The sequence below is a fragment of the Solenopsis invicta genome, chromosome 4 (genome assembly GCF_016802725.1).
Source record: "Solenopsis invicta isolate M01_SB chromosome 4, UNIL_Sinv_3.0, whole genome shotgun sequence".
In the NCBI taxonomy this organism is placed as follows: Eukaryota; Metazoa; Arthropoda; class Insecta; order Hymenoptera; family Formicidae; genus Solenopsis; species Solenopsis invicta.
The window spans coordinates 6986902-7013609 of record NC_052667.1 but is presented as its reverse complement, the minus strand read 5'-3'; the positions used below and the strand labels follow the sequence as shown (position 1 = coordinate 7013609).

Below are 26708 nucleotides of genomic sequence, written 5' to 3'. Positions count from 1 at the left end.
CAAATGGTTAATAAATAGTCGACTGAAATATGACTCAAAGTCGACAAAAACTCTGATCTCTTTACGACAAAAGATCTTATACTCTTTTAAGTTATTTATATCTTTTCGACAAAGCGAAAAGATATAAATGATAGAGATTTTATCTTGCCGAAGAGACAATTAACATAAAAAGAAATTTTAGTTTTAATTCGCTCGTAGCGTAGCAACAGAGCTGCGCTGCGATCTGCTGCGCAGCTCTCCCGGGCCTCTCTCTCCGCCGGTCGCTGTGTAACACTTAATTGTGTTCTGTTCTTCCTGCTTCCATGTGCTTCCATGTGCTTCGGTATCTACGAGGTACGTATGATAAAAATCATTTATTTTAAGAGTAAAGTCGATGGTACACGCTACGATTTTTCGTACTAGATTTAGCCACTAAGCACGAGAGCCTTTCGCGAGTATCTTTTAAGACCTAAAATCACAGAGGTTATGTTCAAGAAACGTGGTCGTGTTCGAGTAAAGATGTAATTATATGTAATGTTTTATTAATTACTTAAAAATTAAAGGAATTAAAGGATTACTCTTTCAGGGGGTCGATTGTGTATTTTTGAAGGAGTGAAAATGTGAAAAGTGGAGCACTGATTGCATGGTATAGACTCTTAGATCTAACGATATCACCAATCAATACTGCTCATTTTTTACATTTTCACTCTTCTTCAAAAATACACAATCGACCCCGGGACAGTAAAACATAACATTATATAAAAGATACCAATATTAAGAAGTTAAGATTTATAGTATAAAGTTTCTTATACTCTTTTTCAATTGCAATCGGTTCATTTTGTTTTTACTGATTTTCTGGTTACAATATAAATATGTATAATGTAATTGAAAATGCTTTCTTCAATTATCAAACAATTTCTCAATTTAATTTTGCAAATATACTTGTTATACATAAATAATTCGTCAACGTTATAGTTTTGCCCAAATAGTTTTTAGAAATTGATTGCGCAAACAGATTTTATAAAAGATTAATATATTTTTATATCTATTTATTTGTATTTCTTTTACTGTGAATTTATATATGTTACAGATCTTTTATCACATTTGTGCCTCATGGTATTGTTTCGATTGGATGCGAAAGACTTGTATTATATCATCTGCGCTTACATTTATACTCTATTTCTGGTTGGATGCGAAGGACTTATATCTTATACGCTCACATTTATTGACTCTTCTATTTTCTGTTATACGGAAAGTACAATCTTTAAGGTAAGGTAATTTTTTTCTTTATCATATATTTAATTATTTCCTTTATCATGTTTTTTTAAAAGAAAAGTACATTGCACAATACTTGCAAAACGTAATTTAATTTTAATCTCAACTTTTATCTTTGTATAATTATAAATTTATAAATATAGAAACTCATTTTAATTGTACTCTGTTTACTATACTTTTTTGCTTCTTTTTTTATTTTTTACTTGTTATACATTAGAATCATTAATCTTTATTATGTTTTTCTATATTATTTTATAAAAAAGTATATATAATACAATATAAATATGTATAATGTAATTAAAATATATTTTTTTCAATTATTGAACAATTTCTAAATTTAATTTTGCAAATATAGTTGTTAAACATAAAATAATTCGTCAACGTTATAGTTTTGCCCAAATAGTTTTTAGAAATTGATTGCGCAAACAGATTTTATAAAAGATTAATATATTTTTATATCTATTTATTTGTATTTTTTTTACTGTGAATTTATATATGTTACAGATCTTTTATTACATTTGTGCCTCATGTGGTAAGTTCTATTGCTTTTACTTCACTGCTATTTTTATATTATAGAATTGCGTTCTGTTTATTAATAAAGAAATTATTTTGTCCTTCAGATGCATGCCGACTAAAATTTTTACAAATAAATGCAAAAATAAAGCATAAGCTCAACGGCATCATTAATCTGCTGGAAAATAAAGGAGGTGATAAAGCCGATCCAGTCGAACAAAATAACAATAACTTGTTACCAGATTTTCCTCTTACTACAATACAGGAATTGAATCATTTCAACGAGCAATTGATGCAGAATGACGTTCAACGACAATTCGTAAGTCTATTATAATTTATAAATTTAAATCTTTTATAAAGATATATCAACATAAAATATCACTAAAATATATGAAATATAAAACAAAATTACAATAATATAAAAATATAACAAAACTATAATAATAAAAGCAAAACTAGTATGATCTTTTAGTTATTTTAACTATTGTAATTTATGTTTCATAATTGAATAATTAGGCATTCTTCTTTTATAAATTTTAGTATTATATAAAAAGCTAAATTGGAAAATCCAGCTTCAAAGCACACTATAAGAAATATATATCTTTGTTTTTTTTTAATATTCAAAATATATTTATTGTATTATAGGTAAAAAAAATGTCAAATATTGGCGGAGATACTGTCAGTAAGACAGTGCGAAATGTCATGTCTCAAACAATTACAGATGAATTGGCCCAAATTTATACGTGGACAGGTCAAAAAAACAGATTAGCATTAAAGAAAACTAAAATTTCAGACGTTATTATCGGTACATATATTCATTTACTTTATTCATATTTACACAATATACTTTTTATTTGTTTTATTCATTTCGCATTTAACCGTTCCATTATTTTATCATCTTTTTCTAGAAGCAATTATGATTTCAATAAATACGACAATGGCCGAAGTGGAAGGATATATGAAAGAATGGGTGCGACGAGCCAGCGATAGAATTAGATCGCTCTCAAAAAAATAAATTTTATTAATTAATAATAGATGCGTCATTCTACTCGTAATAACGAGGACAAATTGTTCATGTTCTCTCGCTCTACAAGGCGATTGAGAGATAAAATATATAATAATATATACAAGATAAAATAATATATGTAATTTTATTAATAAAGTTTATATATGATTTATTTATTCCTATCCTTATATACATATATGTAGCACAATAAATCACATTAAAACTAAAAATGGAAAATTTTGAAAAGTTTATATAAAATTATTATTGTGACAAGTTAAAAATTTACACACGAGTTAAACGATCTTTGGATAATTATTTATTTAAACGCATTAATTCTTTAAACGTATTTATTGTGCTACTCTAAAAACTAAAGTTTATTATAAATTTCCAACTAACCAAAATTGACAAGTTGCCGAATATTCAGCTGTTGGATGGTTTACGTCTCACTTTTTAAACTCATTGAACACTGACCTTGTTTACACCGAACGCAATTTTAATACGCGAATCAAATTAATACGCATCAAGTATGAAATCTGCATGTGTTTACACCGAACAATATCAAGTGAATAATACGAACCATTAAGAATCCAATAAAATACGCATCAAATAATATGGTATCTTTCTGCTAACAATTGTTTTAGTTCCAATAGAAAGAATAATTTTATATAAAGGTTAAATTGTAAACAATGAATAATATACAAGAGGTTACATCCTTATTTATTGCATTATTTGCAATAAATAGACTTCAACAAGATTGTCGGAAAAAACAATTACGACGATTGTTTTCCCGTAGACGACGTGCATTGAAGGCAACGCTTAAAAGGTTATGTTTTCAAGAAAGAACAGAGTTGTTATTAAGGTGGAAACAAATTAATAGTCTAAAACAAATAGAATTAATTGCAGAAGGTATACGATATCGAAGGATTTGGCAACTTGAGAGAAGTTCAGATTTTTGGAAAAGGATTGTGAATTGTCATTATACTGAAAAAGAATGGATTGAAAGTTTTCGTATGTCTAAGGAGAGTTTTATAGAATTATGTGATATGCTCAGAGATGAATTAGAACCAGAACCACAATTTTTAATGCCAAGGGAACCTATATCTGTAGAAAAACAAGTAGCTGTGGCCTTATATAAATTAGCATCTACTGCAGAATATAGAGTTATTGGCAATGCAATGGGAATACATAAATCGTCTGTAAAAAAATGTTTATACAGAGTAATAAAGGCTGTAATCATGAAATATCGAAATACATTCAAATTGATTAAAGAAGAGTGTCTTCTTTGAAATTCCTTAATTATTATATATATTTTAATATATATAAACATATTTAATATATAATTTGTATGAAAACCTTTTTACCGTATTGAAACTGCTCGCGCAGTAAACCTCATCCATTTTCGCCTGGGAAATTGGAGTTTCGAGCGTTACGCAAAAAAAAGCCGACCTGGCTGCTCTCGGATTCCTCTCTGTAGGAGTAGACATCATCTTTCAGACAATGTCTCAAAAACGTCATAAAAAAGACATTTAAAAGTCGTTTTTAAAAAGTTGTTTTTAAAACAAAGTTCAACAGAAGTCTTTAAGAAGATGTCTTGGCTGCGGTCCAATTGACGCTACAAGTGCTTCGATAAACCGTTTGATTTTATCGAAACAATCGGAACAAAGAATTTTACAAATTAACCGATCAAAAAGTGTTACGAAGCATTGTAGCGTCAAGTGGACCGTATAGCCTTTAAGACTAGGTCTGAAAGATAATGTGTTTACTGGAAACTTCCTCATGCTGTTCAAGTTTTTCAAGATTCTGCAGGCAGGCAGATTTTCTTGCATGAAATTGGCATTAATAATTTAGAATACTCAATTGAATAGAATACACAATCTCCCATATTATTAAATATTCTAGGAATTAAGATAAACTCGTGATCGTTACGATACAATTATCGCAAGAGATCTCGCTGCGCTTCCCAAAGCTCCTATGCAAATTCGAAGATCGTGGAGGAGAACAGAGCCAAGAACAATTTTAAAGAGGAAAATGTGTATTTATTTTTTTTTCATCTACTTTCATTTCCGTATATTCTTTGACATGCATATGCAGTTTTAATAATTAAAAAAAAAAAACTGTTGCACGATACTATCATCGATATATACATACATTAGACATGTTACATTATTAGGGATTTCGTTTTTTTAATTTAATTTTTACAGGTTCTAAAGTCGATAACACGATGTCCATATTTAATTTTATTTTATCTATTTCAATGGTTTCATTTACTTTAAATATGAAACTTCGTATCAACGTCGCTAGAATAGCTTTCATAGACATCATTCCATATCTCATACCTGCAAGTTTTTCAATTATATGTAAATCAATTTTATTATAATACATAATAATTTATTTATGTTTACCTATGCAATTTCTTGGCCCGTCGCTAAAAGGAGTAAAATAAAACAAATGATAATTTTTTATATTTTCCGGAAGAAATCTATCCGGATCGAACACCAATGGATTCGGCCAATACTTTTTATTTCGATGCATTTGAATAAATGGGATGAGAATATCAGTATGTTTTGGTAAAACAATATCTCCTAAAACATTTTTAAAAATAATATCCAGATATAAACTTTGCAAAGAAAAGTATGATAGAAACGTAGCAATCTTCTTATTAAAATAAAATTAAGATAAAATAAAAATTAATATTCTGATAGTCATATTATTAGAATAATAGAATCAATACCAGTATATTAATTAAAATAAATAAATTTCTATGAAAATATGTATTTATTGTTAACCTTTTTTGAAATTTTTGTCGTAATAAAATATGAACAAATTAGGATTTTTGAATCTTAATTTGTTCATGTTTTATTATGACAAATTAATAAATTTCAAGAAAAATTAACAATTAATATATGCTCATTTATAAAAATTAGTAAACCTATTTTGAAGTCTTCCGTCACTTGTCGTGCGATAATAGGAACAGTAGGAAAAATTCTCAAAGTTTCCTTAATAACACGTTCCAAATAGTTCATATGTTGTAGATCCTCATATTTAACCGGTGCTGCCTTTGGAGTTTGTGTACCATAAATTTCCAACAACTCTTTGTATACTTTTTCCTATTATAAAGTTAAATAAAGTAAATATGTACATAATAATACAATACATTTTTTATTAACTTATATTAAAATTTTCTTCTCTTTTAAAACATAGTTTAACATTTTTTTGAAATGTAATAAAGCTTTTTCCGATGAATTTTTGATTGCTAAAAACAAATCCGACGGCCAAAGACGGCCAATCACATCATAATTTTGAGGAAAATTAAGTTAATGGCTTATAAAATTAATTTAGTTATGTTTAAAGTTATATGCACAAAAAAACTAATTCAATTAAAAGTTACATTAAATTAAGTTAAATTAAAAGTTTATTGTGAAAAGCATATCATTTATATTAAATTAGACAGTTGTAATTTTTAACGTTAAATTACTCAAAGCAATTATAATATGGATTATCAAAGAAATTTAATACCCCGTAAAAAATTGTACATATATGTATACATAATTATATATGTATAGTTATATACAAGTGATTATTAATGAATGTCCCCACTTTTTATCATAGGAGCATGATTTACCGACGGATACGTATTTCACACATATTATTATATTAGAAATTACAAATGCGTGCTCTAATGGTAAAAAGTGGGGACATTCATTAATAATCACCCTGTATGTATAATTATACATTTATAGTTATGTATGATCTTTATATAAAATATATACAATTATTATATATAATTATATATGTGGACATATAATTAATATTACATAATTATATGCATAAGTGTAACGATATATGTATAATTATCGGTAAAAAAAGTTTTACCAGATATTTTATTTTTAAATTACGTTTATATAAAATAACAAAGACATATTGTTTTTTATTTGAAAATGTGTTTTTTTCTGTAATTTTTTTCTTTTACATATATAAATTTTTAACTTTTTAGTTAAAAATTAATTTAATAAATTAAATTAAATTTATTTAATTTAATAAATTAAAGTTTGTATTTTAAAAATAACTAATTAAAGTTAAAAATTAAATAATTTAAAATTAACTAAGTTAAGATAACAGATTAAGATTACTAACTTTTTACTTTTTAATTAACTTTTAACTTTTAGACTAATTATTGGAATTAATCAGTCGTATTAATTAGTTGGTTAAATTGTACAAATGCGATTGGTGAATTCTCTCTTTTTTTGAAATTTTGCACCGATTTTAGCATTATGAATACAATGTTTTAGAACCGACTCAACCTGAGGGCAACAATACTATTGCATACGTACCTGTATTTCTGGGAAGTTTGCTAACATAAAGATCACAAAGTACATCGTAACAGCAGTGGTGTCACTGGCCTATAAAAAATAAAAATAATATCTTATAATTAGTTTGAAAATAGTTACATACTTTTTAAATCTCGTAAATTTTGTCACTGCAGTACCAGAGTGAAAATTGTGTCCGTATAATTTTTGAATGACATTTAATTTTAAAAAATTTAAAGAGTACGTATTCTACATACCGTTACTAACATCGTAAACAAATTGTAGAAAATGTCCTTTTCTATGAATTCTTTATCAGTTGAATTCATTAAAATGTCCACAAGTCTTTTATCTATAATGTTATATAAAAAAAAAGGTTTGTATAAATTACTTATCAATATATTTATAGTGATAATCTTTATGTATATTATTTTAAAAGTTTATGGTAAAAATAAATTTTGAACAAATAAAATATATATTGTTAAAGATAAAAGAGAAATAAAAAAGAGAAAATACAAGTATTTTAAATACAATTCTCAATTTATTATTTTTAATCTACATTGGAAGCATTATACAATACTACAAGGCACAAGAATAAAATATTGATAAACTTACGAGCTTTGCTATCATTAACGTTTGTTGTATTTGATTCATTTGCCCATTGCTGAATCATCTATATAATAATAAAGATTATATAGTGAAGAAAATAACATGAAATATTAATAAATATGTATACCTTATCAATAAAAGATTGAACAAAGATTAATATCTCTCGCTGCATCTTTCCCATAGATGTAAGATTAAATATAAAATCAGGAATCAAAAATGGGTTCCGAAATCTAGCTCTTATAATTTCTTTCATTCTGAAAGGTGTTATGAAAAATAAACTTTTATATATGAATTATCACCATGAATATTCATAGAGCACTGATTGTTACAAAGAGTTTTCAAAGAAAATTTGAACTTTGCATTTCATGTGCAACACTTTTAGAAAGGATTCTGCAAGGTATGAAATGTTGCAACAGAAATATTTCTAAAATCTATCATTATATGCAGTAAATTTTCAAATAAAACTTTTTAAAATTAGGCAAATTTGTTTACTTGAATATAAATGTCATGAAAGACATTATTCCACTTTTATTTATAAAAAAAAGTATTAATTAATAATCTTTTAGAAATTTTATATACAAATAAGTACTGCAAAACAAAGGTTTACAAATATTTTATAAAATATATTTTATTAAAAATTTTTTTAAATAATTTTTTTGGCTTAAAAAATTTTTTTAATAAAACTTAAAACTTATTAAAAACCCTGTTTTTTAAATAATTTGTAATTTCTAAAAAACAATATACAATGTTTACAATAAGATTAAGTGCAAAATCGCAAGAGAGATGCACAAGCGGATGATCATACTCCACAACCACAGCTCACCTATAATACTTTATTTGCCGAATTTATACACACATTAAATTCAATAATATTATTTAAAATTCACATGCAATGCCTTTCAATTAGATTAAAGTTAAAAAATTAATATGTAATATATATTTTTCAAAATTACGTAGAGATATAGATCTACAAAAATTTCTGCTACCTGCAAAATAGAAATTTAGTTTTTATAAAAATGCAGCAAACACTAATGCTCAGTAATCTACAATATCTAAATAGAGTGCACGAAGTAATTTTAACAGATGCTTTTAGAAATCAATGCAAAATATTTATATTTATACACAAAATATTTATGATATTCCACGACACTAGATATATTTTTCTACGATCTGTTTATTAGAATTTTAACAATAAACTACTTTAAATTTTGGCAATAATAAGAAACAACGTTTTGTGACTTCTTAACAATCTTTGGATATTTTAACTGTTGTGTGGAAGAAAGATCAGATCAGGTTTTATTCGATTGCCATTAAATTTATCTTAATTTTGATGAAGATTCAGATTAGGGTCAAACTTATATAGTATATGTATATATATTCTCAAGTCTTAAATACAGATAATTCTTATACATCAAAAACTGCGATCTCAGTAAACAGTTCATTTTCTTTTTGAATTTTACAAAATTAACTTCCCAGTCGGCACACAGATTCAAAAAGAATTAAAAAAAAATTCAAACTCTAAGTTTGAATTCTTTTTTAATTCTTTTTGAATCTGTGTGCCGACTGGGTTAAGATTAACATTTTTTCAGAAGTTTTCTTGGTGTTAATGAAAATAAAATATTTTAAGAAAATATTGTATTTAAATAGATATTTTATTATATATTTATATTAAATTTATATTAGAAGACTCGACAATTATAAGAAAATTATATACCTTTCAAATGCCTCCACAGTTTTATCAAGTATATTTTCTTCTACCTTGATACCAATCATAGTGCCTGTACATAGCAATATATGAAATGGAAACTTTCAAGTTAATATGTAGTCTTTAATTGTTATTTTATATACTATGCATAAATAAAGCATAAACAAAGTAATTCCAAATAAGAAAAAATATGATATAGAAACAGATAAATAAATATTAGTTGATACTTTACATTAATTGATATTGATAATTATTATGTAGTATAGAGTACTAAATTTTAACCCTATTTCTTATTTTACATACAACAAAGTATTGCTATTAACAATTGCTAACTTTTAGTGATAAAACTTAAATATATTTTCCATAAATCTTTTAGAAAACGACATTTCATGATAAGCGACTTTATTCGATCTGAATAACTATATTGTAACTATGCATAATTTACTTAATAATATACTTAATAATTTGCTTTTTTTTATTTATTTTCAAGTTTATATTATTAAATAAAATAATTTCAATGATAACACATAGTCTGTTAATTTTAAGTTAAAATTACTCATTTTTGTAACTGTCTTTTCTGACATTTTTTTTAGTAAGAATAAATGTCGCTCAAATAAAAATCGAGACTTGCAGAATTTAAGCATTTTTTTAAATTAAAAGATTGAAGTTTTATTTTTAATGAAATGTTATAATAATAAGTAGACTACTTAAGAATTAAAGTAAAATTAAAAATAATTCTCTATATAATTTATATATTCCAAGTATTTTAAATTAGACTGCCAATAGTTGCCAATACTTTGATTATCAATAATTCACAGTAATTCATCATATACGTAATTTATCTTCTACTTAAAAATATAAAATTTGTATTGCCTTACCACATGCAATTTTAAGAGCACATTTTTCTAGAGGTTTAAGAAAGAAAATTTCATTTTCATTATGCTCAACTTTTTCTAATTCTTCAGTTAACATTGAAGCTTCTTCAACAAATATATCAACAAATTTTCTCAAATTGACTGTTTTGAAAATTGGAGCTATCATTTTTCGATGTCCAGTCCATATGTGTGCTAAATTAAATATTACCAAAGAGTAAAAAAATAGATGGAAAATAATAAGAGTTGTACAATAATAAGAAGAATATTAGTAAAATAGGCTGCTTGTTGTGAGACTTATAATATTAGTTTATAGAATAAAATTAATAAATCTATGCTATTATATATGTTGCATTCTTTATGTTATGCTATAGTAATTACAAAGGAGTTCTACAACTAAATAAATGTTTATCTTTCTTTAAATATATCTTACCAGGGGCTGACGCTATTCCTGAGCCAAATATTGGTTCTAAAACCTTATACACCATACTTTTATCCAAACAGAGACGGCTTTTTAAAACAGTCTGTAAACATCACATATTTATTAATGGCTTTTTATAATATACATTCGTCAACAAAATTATCGCAACTAGTAATTTTATATCAAAATTTAATAAACTTCTATAAACTTCAAATGAGCATAACTCTGTAAAAAATTGTCGTATTAAAAAGTTTTTTTTGCCTTCTCAAGGGCCAAGGAAAAATTACTTATATAAAATTATTTATAATTATACATATATTATTATATATTAAATACGTCCATATGTATTAAAATATATAATTATGTATAATTATATGATTATATTGTATATAAAATATGTCTATATATATTAAAATATAGAGAATAGTGAGACAAATTGTATTCCAAATAAGACCTTTTTAATTTAAATAAATACGGTCAAGAAGATTTGTGTGCCATTTATAATGTTAAGTCCTTATAAGACATCGAGCATATACAGTAGTTTGATAGTTCGGTCATAACATTCATAGAATAGACGTGAATGTGTATTTTCAACTATTGTGCAAACATTTTTTTAAGAAATAAAAGAAAATTTTTGTAAATCATTTAAATCATTATTTAAAAGACGTTAAAATTTTAAAAGATATTGAGTTAATTTTAAAAAGTATACGGAAAGTTATTTTTAAAAAGTCTGTATATTACTATTATATTGTTGACAACATATCGTACTAATATTGTTGAAATTTCATCAATTTGTTGCATATATAAATAGTCATATTGCTGCATTTGTGTTCTATTTTGGTGCTATCAAATATACGACAAGAAATATGTAAGGACACATGCAACAAATTAGTTTGCTCGATATACTATATCGCGATTATCTAAAAAAGTGATTTAGATTTTTTATTATAGGTTATCACAGGTCCCTGTGAGATATTTTAATTGCAAGTTTATTGGAATGAAGTTCCAGATAAAAGTTATTTGCGTTCCACTTAACGCTTAATTGTAACGCTTGCAGACATTACAAAAAATTCCATTTTATTAAAAGATTTTTTGAAAGAGAGTCCCCAAAATTGGACTTCAAATTAAAAGAGAGTAAAACAATTTTAACAGTTCCATTAAAGTTTAATTAAATTAAATATTTTCCAAATATTTTCACTCTAAAATTATGCTAAAGTTATACTAAAATTATATTAAAATTTTGTTAAAATTTTACTGAAAAATGTTGTAAAACGTGGAAAAAAATTCAGAAAATTCAGAAAAGTTTTATGGTTATTTCTCCAAACCTTTCTTAAAAGTTTATTTGCTAATTTCTGTACAATTTCACCACATATTTCTCCGCAATTTTTACGTAAATGGATTCTATTTTTAAACAAACTTTGGAGAAATATACAGAAAAAGTGCAACAAAAATTTCAGAGAAATTTTTCATCAAAATACATATATATAATAAAATATTATAAATGTTATTTCTTTACCTGTACTTCATTTGGTTCATATATGACGATGATTAGTTGAGGACCCATCCAAAATTGAAATGGAGAAGAATACTTCTTACAGATCAGCATGATAATATCTAGAAAATCTAAAAAGTTTTGAGATGTTAGAAATTTTATATTGTAAATAAAATATTTTCATAAAATGATTTTCTATTTATTGTATTGTTTGGATTACATTTAGATAGATAGTTTTAAAAAGTTTCAACATAGCTTAACTTGAATCTCGGTTTAATTTACTTTCTATTTTTTTCTAACTCTTAGAACTAGAAAAAAAATAGAAACTTAAACCGAGTTTCAAGTCAATTTACGTTGATGTTACATATTGTAACATATGTTACATATTCTATTACATTTTGATTTGTTTCTTTACGTTTATTAAATTAAAATTTGATAAATATGATGTTATGTTTCTATAACATTAAAATAAGAACAATATAAATATATACCTTGCGATTTTTGTTGCAAAAAGATGTACGAAGTACCGACAAGTGGCAGTCGGACTGGACCTGGTAATTTGTTCAGTGCTTCAAACGAAAAGAATTTTCGAATAAAGTAATTTATTATTATACACGCAAGAATCGCAATTAGTGCCACAATAATGAACAACATTGCTCTTAGTATATATAATGACGAAATACTAAAGTAATATTGAAAGTTATTGATGGGATCCCACACAACACGCGTGACTGTTAGTCGACTGGTAGGCCGACTTTTCTCAGTTGACTTAAAGGCGACTTTCAACAGTCGACTATAACTCGACAGCAATTGACTATTTGGTGACTATTTGTCGATTTTTGAAAGTCGACAAATGGTTAATAAATAGTCGACTGAAATATGACTCAAAGTCGACAAAAACTCTGATCTCTTTACGACAAAAGATCTTATACTCTTTTAAGTTATTTATATCTTTTCGACAAAGCGAAAAGATATAAATGATAGAGATTTTATCTTGCCGAAGAGACAATTAACATAAAAAGAAATTTTAGTTTTAATTCGCTCGTAGCGTAGCAACAGAGCTGCGCTGCGATCTGCTGCGCAGCTCTCCCGGGCCTCTCTCTCCGCCGGTCGCTGTGTAACACTTAATTGTGTTCTGTTCTTCCTGCTTCCATGTGCTTCCATGTGCTTCGGTATCTACGAGGTACGTATGATAAAAATCATTTATTTTAAGAGTAAAGTCGATGGTACACGCTACGATTTTTCGTACTAGATTTAGCCACTAAGCACGAGAGCCTTTCGCGAGTATCTTTTAAGACCTAAAATCACAGAGGTTATGTTCAAGAAACGTGGTCGTGTTCGAGTAAAGATGTAATTATATGTAATGTTTTATTAATTACTTAAAAATTAAAGGAATTAAAGGATTACTCTTTCAGGGGGCCGATTGTGTATTTTTGAAGGAGTGAAAATGTGAAAAGTGGAGCACTGATTGCATGGTATAGACTCTTAGATCTAACGATATCACCAATCAATACTGCTCATTTTTTACATTTTCACTCTTCTTCAAAAATACACAATCGACCCCGGGACAGTAAAACATAACATTATATAAAAGATACCAATATTAAGAAGTTAAGATTTATAGTATAAAGTTTCTTATACTCTTTTTCAATTGCAATCGGTTCATTTTGTTTTTACTGATTTTCTGGTTACAATATAAATATGTATAATGTAATTGAAAATGCTTTCTTCAATTATCAAACAATTTCTCAATTTAATTTTGCAAATATACTTGTTATACATAAATAATTCGTCAACGTTATAGTTTTGCCCAAATAGTTTTTAGAAATTGATTGCGCAAACAGATTTTATAAAAGATTAATATATTTTTATATCTATTTATTTGTATTTCTTTTACTGTGAATTTATATATGTTACAGATCTTTTATCACATTTGTGCCTCATGGTATTGTTTCGATTGGATGCGAAAGACTTGTATTATATCATCTGCGCTTACATTTATACTCTATTTCTGGTTGGATGCGAAGGACTTATATCTTATACGCTCACATTTATTGACTCTTCTATTTTCTGTTATACGGAAAGTACAATCTTTAAGGTAAGGTAATTTTTTTCTTTATCATATATTTAATTATTTCCTTTATCATGTTTTTTTAAAAGAAAAGTACATTGCACAATACTTGCAAAACGTAATTTAATTTTAATCTCAACTTTTATCTTTGTATAATTATAAATTTATAAATATAGAAACTCATTTTAATTGTACTCTGTTTACTATACTTTTTTGCTTCTTTTTTTATTTTTTACTTGTTATACATTAGAATCATTAATCTTTATTATGTTTTTCTATATTATTTTATAAAAAAGTATATATAATACAATATAAATATGTATAATGTAATTAAAATATATTTTTTTCAATTATTGAACAATTTCTAAATTTAATTTTGCAAATATAGTTGTTAAACATAAAATAATTCGTCAACGTTATAGTTTTGCCCAAATAGTTTTTAGAAATTGATTGCGCAAACAGATTTTATAAAAGATTAATATATTTTTATATCTATTTATTTGTATTTTTTTTACTGTGAATTTATATATGTTACAGATCTTTTATTACATTTGTGCCTCATGTGGTAAGTTCTATTGCTTTTACTTCACTGCTATTTTTATATTATAGAATTGCGTTCTGTTTATTAATAAAGAAATTATTTTGTCCTTCAGATGCATGCCGACTAAAATTTTTACAAATAAATGCAAAAATAAAGCATAAGCTCAACGGCATCATTAATCTGCTGGAAAATAAAGGAGGTGATAAAGCCGATCCAGTCGAACAAAATAACAATAACTTGTTACCAGATTTTCCTCTTACTACAATACAGGAATTGAATCATTTCAACGAGCAATTGATGCAGAATGACGTTCAACGACAATTCGTAAGTCTATTATAATTTATAAATTTAAATCTTTTATAAAGATATATCAACATAAAATATCACTAAAATATATGAAATATAAAACAAAATTACAATAATATAAAAATATAACAAAACTATAATAATAAAAGCAAAACTAGTATGATCTTTTAGTTATTTTAACTATTGTAATTTATGTTTCATAATTGAATAATTAGGCATTCTTCTTTTATAAATTTTAGTATTATATAAAAAGCTAAATTGGAAAATCCAGCTTCAAAGCACACTATAAGAAATATATATCTTTGTTTTTTTTTAATATTCAAAATATATTTATTGTATTATAGGTAAAAAAAATGTCAAATATTGGCGGAGATACTGTCAGTAAGACAGTGCGAAATGTCATGTCTCAAACAATTACAGATGAATTGGCCCAAATTTATACGTGGACAGGTCAAAAAAACAGATTAGCATTAAAGAAAACTAAAATTTCAGACGTTATTATCGGTACATATATTCATTTACTTTATTCATATTTACACAATATACTTTTTATTTGTTTTATTCATTTCGCATTTAACCGTTCCATTATTTTATCATCTTTTTCTAGAAGCAATTATGATTTCAATAAATACGACAATGGCCGAAGTGGAAGGATATATGAAAGAATGGGTGCGACGAGCCAGCGATAGAATTAGATCGCTCTCAAAAAAATAAATTTTATTAATTAATAATAGATGCGTCATTCTACTCGTAATAACGAGGACAAATTGTTCATGTTCTCTCGCTCTACAAGGCGATTGAGAGATAAAATATATAATAATATATACAAGATAAAATAATATATGTAATTTTATTAATAAAGTTTATATATGATTTATTTATTCCTATCCTTATATACATATATGTAGCACAATAAATCACATTAAAACTAAAAATGGAAAATTTTGAAAAGTTTATATAAAATTATTATTGTGACAAGTTAAAAATTTACACACGAGTTAAACGATCTTTGGATAATTATTTATTTAAACGCATTAATTCTTTAAACGTATTTATTGTGCTACTCTAAAAACTAAAGTTTATTATAAATTTCCAACTAACCAAAATTGACAAGTTGCCGAATATTCAGCTGTTGGATGGTTTACGTCTCACTTTTTAAACTCATTGAACACTGACCTTGTTTACACCGAACGCAATTTTAATACGCGAATCAAATTAATACGCATCAAGTATGAAATCTGCATGTGTTTACACCGAACAATATCAAGTGAATAATACGAACCATTAAGAATCCAATAAAATACGCATCAAATAATATGGTATCTTTCTGCTAACAATTGTTTTAGTTCCAATAGAAAGAATAATTTTATATAAAGGTTAAATTGTAAACAATGAATAATATACAAGAGGTTACATCCTTATTTATTGCATTATTTGCAATAAATAGACTTCAACAAGATTGTCGGAAAAAACAATTACGACGATTGTTTTCCCGTAGACGACGTGCATTGAAGGCAACGCTTAAAAGGTTATGTTTTCAAGAAAGAACAGAGTTGTTATTAAGGTGGAAACAAATTAATAGTCTAAAACAAATAGAATTAATTGCAGAAGGTATACGATATCGAAGGATTTGGCAACTTGAGAGAAGTTCAGATTTTTGGAAAAGGATTGTGAATTGTCATTATACTGAAAAAGAATGGATTGAAAGTTTTCGTATGTCTAAGGAGAGTTTTATAGAATTATGTGATATGCTCAGAGATGAATTAGAACCAGAACCACAATTTTTAATGCCAAGGGAACCTATATCTGTAGAAAAACAAGTAGCTGTGGCCTTATATAAATTAGCATCTACTGCAGAATATAGAGTTATTGGCAATGCAATGGGAATACATAAATCGTCTGTAAAAAAATGTTTATACAGAGTAATAAAGGCTGTAATCATGAAATATCGAAATACATTCAAATTGATTAAAGAAGAGTGTCTTCTTTGAAATTCCTTAATTATTATATATATTTTAATATATATAAACATATTTAATATATAATTTGTATGAAAACCTTTTTACCGTATTGAAACTGCTCGCGCAGTAAACCTCATCCATTTTCGCCTGGGAAATTGGAGTTTCGAGCGTTACGCAAAAAAAAGCCGACCTGGCTGCTCTCGGATTCCTCTCTGTAGGAGTAGACATCATCTTTCAGACAATGTCTCAAAAACGTCATAAAAAAGACATTTAAAAGTCGTTTTTAAAAAGTTGTTTTTAAAACAAAGTTCAACAGAAGTCTTTAAGAAGATGTCTTGGCGGCGGTCCAATTGACGCTGCAAGTGCTTCGATAAACCGTTTGATTTTATCGAAACAACCGGAACAAAGAATTTTACAAATTAACCGATCAAAAAGTGTTACGAAGCATTGTAGCGTCAAGTGGACCGTATAGCCTTTAAGGCTAAGGTCTGAAAGACAATGTGTTTACTGGAAAGTTCCTCATGCTGTTTGAACAGAACTTGATCAAGTTCTTCAAGGGATTCTGCAGGCAGATTTTCTTGCATGAAATTCTGCAGGCAGGCAGATTTTCTTGCATGAAATTGGCATTAATAATTTAGAATACTCAATTGAATAGAATACACAATCTCCCATATTATTAAATATTCTAGGAATTAAGATAAACTCGTGATCGTTACGATACAATTATCGCAAGAGATCTCGCTGCGCTTCCCAAAGCTCCTATGCAAATTCGAAGATCGTGGAGGAGAACAGAGCCAAGAACAATTTTAAAGAGGAAAATGTGTATTTATTTTTTTTTCATCTACTTTCATTTCCGTATATTCTTTGACATGCATATGCAGTTTTAATAATTAAAAAAAAAAAACTGTTGCACGATACTATCATCGATATATACATACATTAGACATGTTACATTATTAGGGATTTCGTTTTTTTAATTTAATTTTTACAGGTTCTAAAGTCGATAACACGATGTCCATATTTAATTTTATTTTATCTATTTCAATGGTTTCATTTACTTTAAATATGAAACTTCGTATCAACGTCGCTAGAATAGCTTTCATAGACATCATTCCATATCTCATACCTGCAAGTTTTTCAATTATATGTAAATCAATTTTATTATAATACATAATAATTTATTTATGTTTACCTATGCAATTTCTTGGCCCGTCGCTAAAAGGAGTAAAATAAAACAAATGATAATTTTTTATATTTTCCGGAAGAAATCTATCCGGATCGAACACCAATGGATTCGGCCAATACTTTTTATTTCGATGCATTTGAATAAATGGGATGAGAATATCAGTATGTTTTGGTAAAACAATATCTCCTAAAACATTTTTAAAAATAATATCCAGATATAAACTTTGCAAAGAAAAGTATGATAGAAACGTAGCAATCTTCTTATTAAAATAAAATTAAGATAAAATAAAAATTAATATTCTGATAGTCATATTATTAGAATAATAGAATCAATACCAGTATATTAATTAAAATAAATAAATTTCTATGAAAATATGTATTTATTGTTAACCTTTTTTGAAATTTTTGTCGTAATAAAATATGAACAAATTAGGATTTTTGAATCTTAATTTGTTCATGTTTTATTATGACAAATTAATAAATTTCAAGAAAAATTAACAATTAATATATGCTCATTTATAAAAATTAGTAAACCTATTTTGAAGTCTTCCGTCACTTGTCGTGCGATAATAGGAACAGTAGGAAAAATTCTCAAAGTTTCCTTAATAACACGTTCCAAATAGTTCATATGTTGTAGATCCTCATATTTAACCGGTGCTGCCTTTGGAGTTTGTGTACCATAAATTTCCAACAACTCTTTGTATACTTTTTCCTATTATAAAGTTAAATAAAGTAAATATGTACATAATAATACAATACATTTTTTATTAACTTATATTAAAATTTTCTTCTCTTTTAAAACATAGTTTAACATTTTTTTGAAATGTAATAAAGCTTTTTCCGATGAATTTTTGATTGCTAAAAACAAATCCGACGGCCAAAGACGGCCAATCACATCATAATTTTGAGGAAAATTAAGTTAATGGCTTATAAAATTAATTTAGTTATGTTTAAAGTTATATGCACAAAAAAACTAATTCAATTAAAAGTTACATTAAATTAAGTTAAATTAAAAGTTTATTGTGAAAAGCATATCATTTATATTAAATTAGACAGTTGTAATTTTTAACGTTAAATTACTCAAAGCAATTATAATATGGATTATCAAAGAAATTTAATACCCCGTAAAAAATTGTACATATATGTATACATAATTATATATGTATAGTTATATACAAGTGATTATTAATGAATGTCCCCACTTTTTATCATAGGAGCATGATTTACCGACGGATACGTATTTCACACATATTATTATATTAGAAATTACAAATGCGTGCTCTAATGGTAAAAAGTGGGGACATTCATTAATAATCACCCTGTATGTATAATTATACATTTATAGTTATGTATGATCTTTATATAAAATATATACAATTATTATATATAATTATATATGTGGACATATAATTAATATTACATAATTATATGCATAAGTGTAACGATATATGTATAATTATCGGTAAAAAAAGTTTTACCAGATATTTTATTTTTAAATTACGTTTATATAAAATAACAAAGACATATTGTTTTTTATTTGAAAATGTGTTTTTTTCTGTAATTTTTTTCTTTTACATATATAAATTTTTAACTTTTTAGTTAAAAATTAATTTAATAAATTAAATTAAATTTATTTAATTTAATAAATTAAAGTTTGTATTTTAAAAATAACTAATTAAAGTTAAAAATTAAATAATTTAAAATTAACTAAGTTAAGATAACAGATTAAGATTACTAACTTTTTACTTTTTAATTAACTTTTAACTTTTAGACTAATTATTGGAATTAATCAGTCGTATTAATTAGTTGGTTAAATTGTACAAATGCGATTGGTGAATTCTCTCTTTTTTTGAAATTTTGCACCGATTTTAGCATTATGAATACAATGTTTTAGAACCGACTCAACCTGAGGGCAACAATACTATTGCATACGTACCTGTATTTCTGGGAAGTTTGCTAACATAAAGATCACAAAGTACATCGTAACAGCAGTGGTGTCACTGGCCTATAAAAAATAAAAATAATATCTTATAATTAGTTTGAAAATAGTTACATACTTTTTAAATCTCGTAAATTTTGTCACTGCAGTACCAGAGTGAAAATTGTGTCCGTATAATTTTTGAATGACATTTAATTTTAAAAAATTTAAAGAGTACGTATTCTACATACCGTTACTAACATCGTAAACAAATTGTAGAAAATGTCCTTTTCTATGAATTCTTTATCAGTTGAATTCATTAAAATGTCCACAAGTCTTTTATCTATAATGTTATATAAAAAAAAAGGTTTGTATAAATTACTTATCAATATATTTATAGTGATAATCTTTATGTATATTATTTTAAAAGTTTATGGTAAAAATAAATTTTGAACAAATAAAATATATATTGTTAAAGATAAAAGAGAAATAAAAAAGAGAAAATACAAGTATTTTAAATACAATTCTCAATTTATTATTTTTAATCTACATTGGAAGCATTATACAATACTACAAGGCACAAGAATAAAATATTGATAAACTTACGAGCTTTGCTATCATTAACGTTTGTTGTATTTGATTCATTTGCCCATTGCTGAATCATCTATATAATAATAAAGATTATATAGTGAAGAAAATAACATGAAATATTAATAAATATGTATACCTTATCAATAAAAGATTGAACAAAGATTAATATCTCTCGCTGCATCTTTCCCATAGATGTAAGATTAAATATAAAATCAGGAATCAAAAATGGGTTCCGAAATCTAGCTCTTATAATTTCTTTCATTCTGAAAGGTGTTATGAAAAATAAACTTTTATATATGAATTATCACCATGAATATTCATAGAGCACTGATTGTTACAAAGAGTTTTCAAAGAAAATTTGAACTTTGCATTTCATGTGCAACACTTTTAGAAAGGATTCTGCAAGGTATGAAATGTTGCAACAGAAATATTTCTAAAATCTATCATTATATGCAGTAAATTTTCAAATAAAACTTTTTAAAATTAGGCAAATTTGTTTACTTGAATATAAATGTCATGAAAGACATTATTCCACTTTTATTTATAAAAAAAAGTATTAATTAATAATCTTTTAGAAATTTTATATACAAATAAGTACTGCAAAACAAAGGTTTACAAATATTTTATAAAATATATTTTATTAAAAATTTTTTTAAATAATTTTTTTGGCTTAAAAAATTTTTTTAATAAAACTTAAAACTTATTAAAAACCCTGTTTTTTAAATAATTTGTAATTTCTAAAAAACAATATACAATGTTTACAATAAGATTAAGTGCAAAATCGCAAGAGAGATGCACAAGCGGATGATCATACTCCACAACCACAGCTCACCTATAATACTTTATTTGCCGAATTTATACACACATTAAATTCAATAATATTATTTAAAATTCACATGCAATGCCTTTCAATTAGATTAAAGTTAAAAAATTAATATGTAATATATATTTTTCAAAATTACGTAGAGATATAGATCTACAAAAATTTCTGCTACCTGCAAAATAGAAATTTAGTTTTTATAAAAATGCAGCAAACACTAATGCTCAGTAATCTACAATATCTAAATAGAGTGCACGAAGTAATTTTAACAGATGCTTTTAGAAATCAATGCAAAATATTTATATTTATACACAAAATATTTATGATATTCCACGACACTAGATATATTTTTCTACGATCTGTTTATTAGAATTTTAACAATAAACTACTTTAAATTTTGGCAATAATAAGAAACAACGTTTTGTGACTTCTTAACAATCTTTGGATATTTTAACTGTTGTGTGGAAGAAAGATCAGATCAGGTTTTATTCGATTGCCATTAAATTTATCTTAATTTTGATGAAGATTCAGATTAGGGTCAAACTTATATAGTATATGTATATATATTCTCAAGTCTTAAATACAGATAATTCTTATACATCAAAAACTGCGATCTCAGTAAACAGTTCATTTTCTTTTTGAATTTTACAAAATTAACTTCCCAGTCGGCACACAGATTCAAAAAGAATTAAAAAAAAATTCAAACTCTAAGTTTGAATTCTTTTTTAATTCTTTTTGAATCTGTGTGCCGACTGGGTTAAGATTAACATTTTTTCAGAAGTTTTCTTGGTGTTAATGAAAATAAAATATTTTAAGAAAATATTGTATTTAAATAGATATTTTATTATATATTTATATTAAATTTATATTAGAAGACTCGACAATTATAAGAAAATTATATACCTTTCAAATGCCTCCACAGTTTTATCAAGTATATTTTCTTCTACCTTGATACCAATCATAGTGCCTGTACATAGCAATATATGAAATGGAAACTTTCAAGTTAATATGTAGTCTTTAATTGTTATTTTATATACTATGCATAAATAAAGCATAAACAAAGTAATTCCAAATAAGAAAAAATATGATATAGAAACAGATAAATAAATATTAGTTGATACTTTACATTAATTGATATTGATAATTATTATGTAGTATAGAGTACTAAATTTTAACCCTATTTCTTATTTTACATACAACAAAGTATTGCTATTAACAATTGCTAACTTTTAGTGATAAAACTTAAATATATTTTCCATAAATCTTTTAGAAAACGACATTTCATGATAAGCGACTTTATTCGATCTGAATAACTATATTGTAACTATGCATAATTTACTTAATAATATACTTAATAATTTGCTTTTTTTTATTTATTTTCAAGTTTATATTATTAAATAAAATAATTTCAATGATAACACATAGTCTGTTAATTTTAAGTTAAAATTACTCATTTTTGTAACTGTCTTTTCTGACATTTTTTTTAGTAAGAATAAATGTCGCTCAAATAAAAATCGAGACTTGCAGAATTTAAGCATTTTTTTAAATTAAAAGATTGAAGTTTTATTTTTAATGAAATGTTATAATAATAAGTAGACTACTTAAGAATTAAAGTAAAATTAAAAATAATTCTCTATATAATTTATATATTCCAAGTATTTTAAATTAGACTGCCAATAGTTGCCAATACTTTGATTATCAATAATTCACAGTAATTCATCATATACGTAATTTATCTTCTACTTAAAAATATAAAATTTGTATTGCCTTACCACATGCAATTTTAAGAGCACATTTTTCTAGAGGTTTAAGAAAGAAAATTTCATTTTCATTATGCTCAACTTTTTCTAATTCTTCAGTTAACATTGAAGCTTCTTCAACAAATATATCAACAAATTTTCTCAAATTGACTGTTTTGAAAATTGGAGCTATCATTTTTCGATGTCCAGTCCATATGTGTGCTAAATTAAATATTACCAAAGAGTAAAAAAATAGATGGAAAATAATAAGAGTTGTACAATAATAAGAAGAATATTAGTAAAATAGGCTGCTTGTTGTGAGACTTATAATATTAGTTTATAGAATAAAATTAATAAATCTATGCTATTATATATGTTGCATTCTTTATGTTATGCTATAGTAATTACAAAGGAGTTCTACAACTAAATAAATGTTTATCTTTCTTTAAATATATCTTACCAGGGGCTGACGCTATTCCTGAGCCAAATATTGGTTCTAAAACCTTATACACCATACTTTTATCCAAACAGAGACGGCTTTTTAAAACAGTCTGTAAACATCACATAGTGCTTTAATTTATTATTTAAAATCAATAAATATAAGAAATGTAAATATGATTTCTAAAATATTTAATAAAAAGAATGCATATAAATAAGAATATATGTGTACACACACACACACACACACACACACACACACACACACACAATATATATATATATACAATATATATACATACATATGAATATGTATTTATATTTTATTTATGTTCACATTCCTGCACTCGTACAACATAAATTTCACACATGAGGCAGATTAAAAAAAATTTTTGCTTATTTAAACGGCGAGAGCAACAAAGCAAATTTTCTGCTTGAATATATTATCTAAGCAGAAAGCCTAATTGTAAAAAGCTTAATTCAAAAATGTATATGTGGTAGATTTTTAAAACAATTTTATTAAATTTTATAAGACATATTGCCGAATTTTTTAAAAAGTGCTGCATGTAAAATGTAAAAGATTGAAGTGTTTCTGAAAGCTTTTTGCAACAATTGTTATAAAACATGCAACGTAAACTATATGCGGATTTCAGTATTTACAGTGAATTTTGAAACGCAGCTTTAATTAGAATAAAGAGGAAACAATTGCTTGTATAGTTATCGAATAACACAAGCAATTACACCCGAACAAACAAATCAACAAACAAAAATTTGCAAAATAAGAATTTGATAAGAATTTATAAGGGAATAATTTGTGCCGTGGATATGCATTAGCAAAGCTATAAAATTGGTATTAATGCAATAGTAATTAAATTATATATATATATATATATATATATATATATATATATATATATATATATCTCTAATAATTGTTATAACGCACATAAATGTATGCACATATAATGCTCTTTTTCTATTAAAGATTTTGCAACACGTTAATATCTAAATTTCATGTAACGTTTTTCTTTTTGAAAGCATTTGAAGCAATTTGCGCAAGTCTTACTTTATTTCAGATAAGTACTATCTTGCGTTTTTAAATATTTACGTATAATAATATATAATAATAGTAGCCCAATACACAGACTTTTATAGACAATTCTAATTAATTATTATTAATTTGTTTTATACTATTGATTTCTTTTTTACGGAGAATGCCTTTTGTACTTTAAATTTGTCAAATAAAATCGGTTGAACATGACATTATAAAAACTGTTGTTACACCTAATATTTATTCTCGTCCAATTTGTATACTTGATTATGTGCAACTATATCTTGCGCAAAAAATTTTAGATTGTAATACTGATGTCTACGTTGCCGTGCATGGAAAATATTCATACGATAATATCGTGCATATTTGTTCTATAGAATATTGCAATAATAAACACTGTTATTTAATTAAAAAAAAGAATATGAATGCGTTAAAAATAATTCTCCATGTTTCGTCTTCCTTTAATTATTAATTTGCATTATAGCGCAAGTACTGCATTCAATGGTACGTGGCTCCGACACAAATACAGAAAATGATACTATTTTTATTGCAAAGAAATACTAAAACATTCCATATACAAATTGATGGAATATTTGTAGCGTTGTTAGGAGGCTACAATAAAAAAGTGTATGTACTAACTTTTACGTTAATTTATGTTAATATGATAGGTTTTGAACAAAAAAAGCTTATATTATTGCAATTGTTGAGTACCGCAATGCCATATTTCACTGCTCCTTACTCTATGAGGCAGTGATGCAAAATATATTAATTGAAAATGGAGCCAAATAATATATAAGAATATTAATATTAATTATTAAGATAGTTTTGTCTATTATCTTGAAAAAAGTAGAGTTTGATAGCTTAGATGGCATTGTAGAGATTGTAGAAGCTGAAGTAATACAACATGTAAAGCTGTGGTTTATAATAATATATGAAAAAATATATTTTACCAGTATAACAGTGGACTATTTAATATTACGAGGGGCGATCCAAAAGTAAGGTTACAAAGCCTACTGCGAAAAGGAAATATTTTATTTAGAAAAACCAATATAATCAAAACCAATATAATCATTTTGAAGTATCAACCCTAGGATTATTTTTCGACATTGTCTCCATGGCGGTTTAAGCACTTGTCACTTCGTCGGATGAGATTGAAAATTCCCTTCTCGTAAAATTCCTGTCTTTGCGCGTTCGACACATGTGCACGATATCTACTGACCGATATTGCGAGACCTTGAAACGATTGCGCGAAGCAATCAGGAAGAAACGACTAGTACTCTTCACCGAGGGTGTCATTCTCCTTCACAATGCGCGGCCCCATACGTCACAGAAGACCACGACGCTGTTGGAGCAGTTCCGCCTGGACGTTATCGATCACCTTCTCTACAGCCCGTGCTTCGATCCAAGTGACTTTCACCTGTTTCCTCACTTCAAGGAGCAAGTAAGCTGACGATTCGCTTTGGACAAAGAGGTGAAAGACTTCGCGACAACTAAACGCGCCAGGACAGAAATTTTACGAAAAGGGAATTTTCAATTTTATCTTACGAAACGACAATTGCCTAAATCGCTATGGAGACTATGTCGAAAAATAATCCTAGGAGTAATATTTCAAAGTGACTATATTGATTTTCCTGAATAAAACATTCTCTCTTCACTGCAGGCTTTGTAACTTTACTTTTGGATCGCCCCTCGTATAAATGAGTCAATTATAGTCGATATATAGAAATGTAAAAAACCGACCGTCTTCCACTTTATCTGTAAAAGAAATAAAACATGCGAATTCACACAATACGAAACGAATGAATAAATGCGCTACTAGAAATTTTCAAATTTGCCTGCGCGATCTTCGACAAACAATTTATAAGGCTTTTTCTTATATGAGAGATAAGTATCCATTCAATTATCTTATGT

At 26.0% G+C, this 26708-nt stretch overlaps 4 protein-coding genes across 4 annotated transcripts; 2 read left to right on the top strand and 2 right to left on the bottom strand.

The window, feature by feature from the left end:
• The first annotated feature begins 197 nt into the window (after positions 1-197).
• Positions 198-2929, top strand: LOC120357680. Its single transcript, XM_039448832.1, has 6 exons — positions 198-333; positions 1070-1248; positions 1759-1786; positions 1875-2086; positions 2413-2572; positions 2676-2929. The coding sequence occupies exons 1-6, from the start codon at positions 303-305 to the stop codon at positions 2780-2782; spliced, it is 717 nt and encodes a 238-aa protein (XP_039304766.1). The 5' UTR covers positions 198-302; the 3' UTR covers positions 2783-2929.
• Positions 2582-12992, bottom strand: LOC120357674 (cytochrome P450 4c21-like). Its single transcript, XM_039448825.1, has 12 exons — positions 12668-12992; positions 12201-12307; positions 10697-10787; positions 10270-10458; positions 9401-9464; positions 7814-7940; positions 7693-7750; positions 7338-7429; positions 7105-7173; positions 5703-5880; positions 5176-5355; positions 2582-5109 (listed from the first exon to the last, which is right to left on the bottom strand). Exons 1-12 carry the CDS (start codon positions 12828-12830, stop codon positions 4940-4942), a joined length of 1488 nt encoding a protein of 495 aa, XP_039304759.1. The 5' UTR covers positions 12831-12992; the 3' UTR covers positions 2582-4939.
• Positions 12993-13223: 231 nt separating this feature from the next.
• Positions 13224-15955, top strand: LOC113003845. The gene is made up of 6 exons (XM_039448831.1): positions 13224-13359; positions 14096-14274; positions 14785-14812; positions 14901-15112; positions 15439-15598; positions 15702-15955. The coding sequence occupies exons 1-6, from the start codon at positions 13329-13331 to the stop codon at positions 15806-15808; spliced, it is 717 nt and encodes a 238-aa protein (XP_039304765.1). The 5' UTR covers positions 13224-13328; the 3' UTR covers positions 15809-15955.
• Positions 15956-17659: 1704 nt separating this feature from the next.
• On the bottom strand, positions 17660-23865 carry LOC120357678 (cytochrome P450 4c21-like). The gene is made up of 10 exons (XM_039448829.1): positions 23769-23865; positions 23342-23530; positions 22473-22536; positions 20886-21012; positions 20765-20822; positions 20410-20501; positions 20177-20245; positions 18775-18952; positions 18248-18427; positions 17660-18181 (listed from the first exon to the last, which is right to left on the bottom strand). The coding sequence occupies exons 1-10, from the start codon at positions 23821-23823 to the stop codon at positions 18012-18014; spliced, it is 1182 nt and encodes a 393-aa protein (XP_039304763.1). The 5' UTR covers positions 23824-23865; the 3' UTR covers positions 17660-18011.
• Positions 23866-26708: the final 2843 nt, after the last annotated feature.

Coding starts and splice junctions, on each gene's coding strand:
- LOC120357680 (XM_039448832.1), top strand. CDS start 303: ATGTGCTTCCATGTGCTTCGGTATCTACGAG. Junction 334..1,069: donor TGTGCTTCGGTATCTACGAG/GTACGTATGATA, acceptor TATATGTTACAG/ATCTTTTATCACATTTGTGC. Junction 2,573..2,675: donor AATTTCAGACGTTATTATCG/GTACATATATTC, acceptor ATCTTTTTCTAG/AAGCAATTATGATTTCAATA.
- LOC120357674 (XM_039448825.1), bottom strand. CDS start 12,830: ATGTTGTTCATTATTGTGGCACTAATTGCGATTCTTGCGTGTATAATA. Junction 10,788..12,200: donor ATGAACCAAATGAAGTACAG/GTAAAGAAATAA, acceptor TGATGTTTACAG/ACTGTTTTAAAAAGCCGTCT. Junction 7,430..7,692: donor CGTTAATGATAGCAAAGCTC/GTAAGTTTATCA, acceptor ATAACATTATAG/ATAAAAGACTTGTGGACATT.
- LOC113003845 (XM_039448831.1), top strand. CDS start 13,329: ATGTGCTTCCATGTGCTTCGGTATCTACGAG. Junction 14,813..14,900: donor TTACATTTGTGCCTCATGTG/GTAAGTTCTATT, acceptor TTTGTCCTTCAG/ATGCATGCCGACTAAAATTT. Junction 15,113..15,438: donor ATGACGTTCAACGACAATTC/GTAAGTCTATTA, acceptor ATTGTATTATAG/GTAAAAAAAATGTCAAATAT.
- LOC120357678 (XM_039448829.1), bottom strand. CDS start 23,823: ATGGTGTATAAGGTTTTAGAACCAATATTTGGCTCAGGAATAGCGTCA. Junction 20,823..20,885: donor TTCAATCTTTTATTGATAAG/GTATACATATTT, acceptor ATTATTATATAG/ATGATTCAGCAATGGGCAAA. Junction 18,182..18,247: donor CGGGCCAAGAAATTGCATAG/GTAAACATAAAT, acceptor AAAAACTTGCAG/GTATGAGATATGGAATGATG.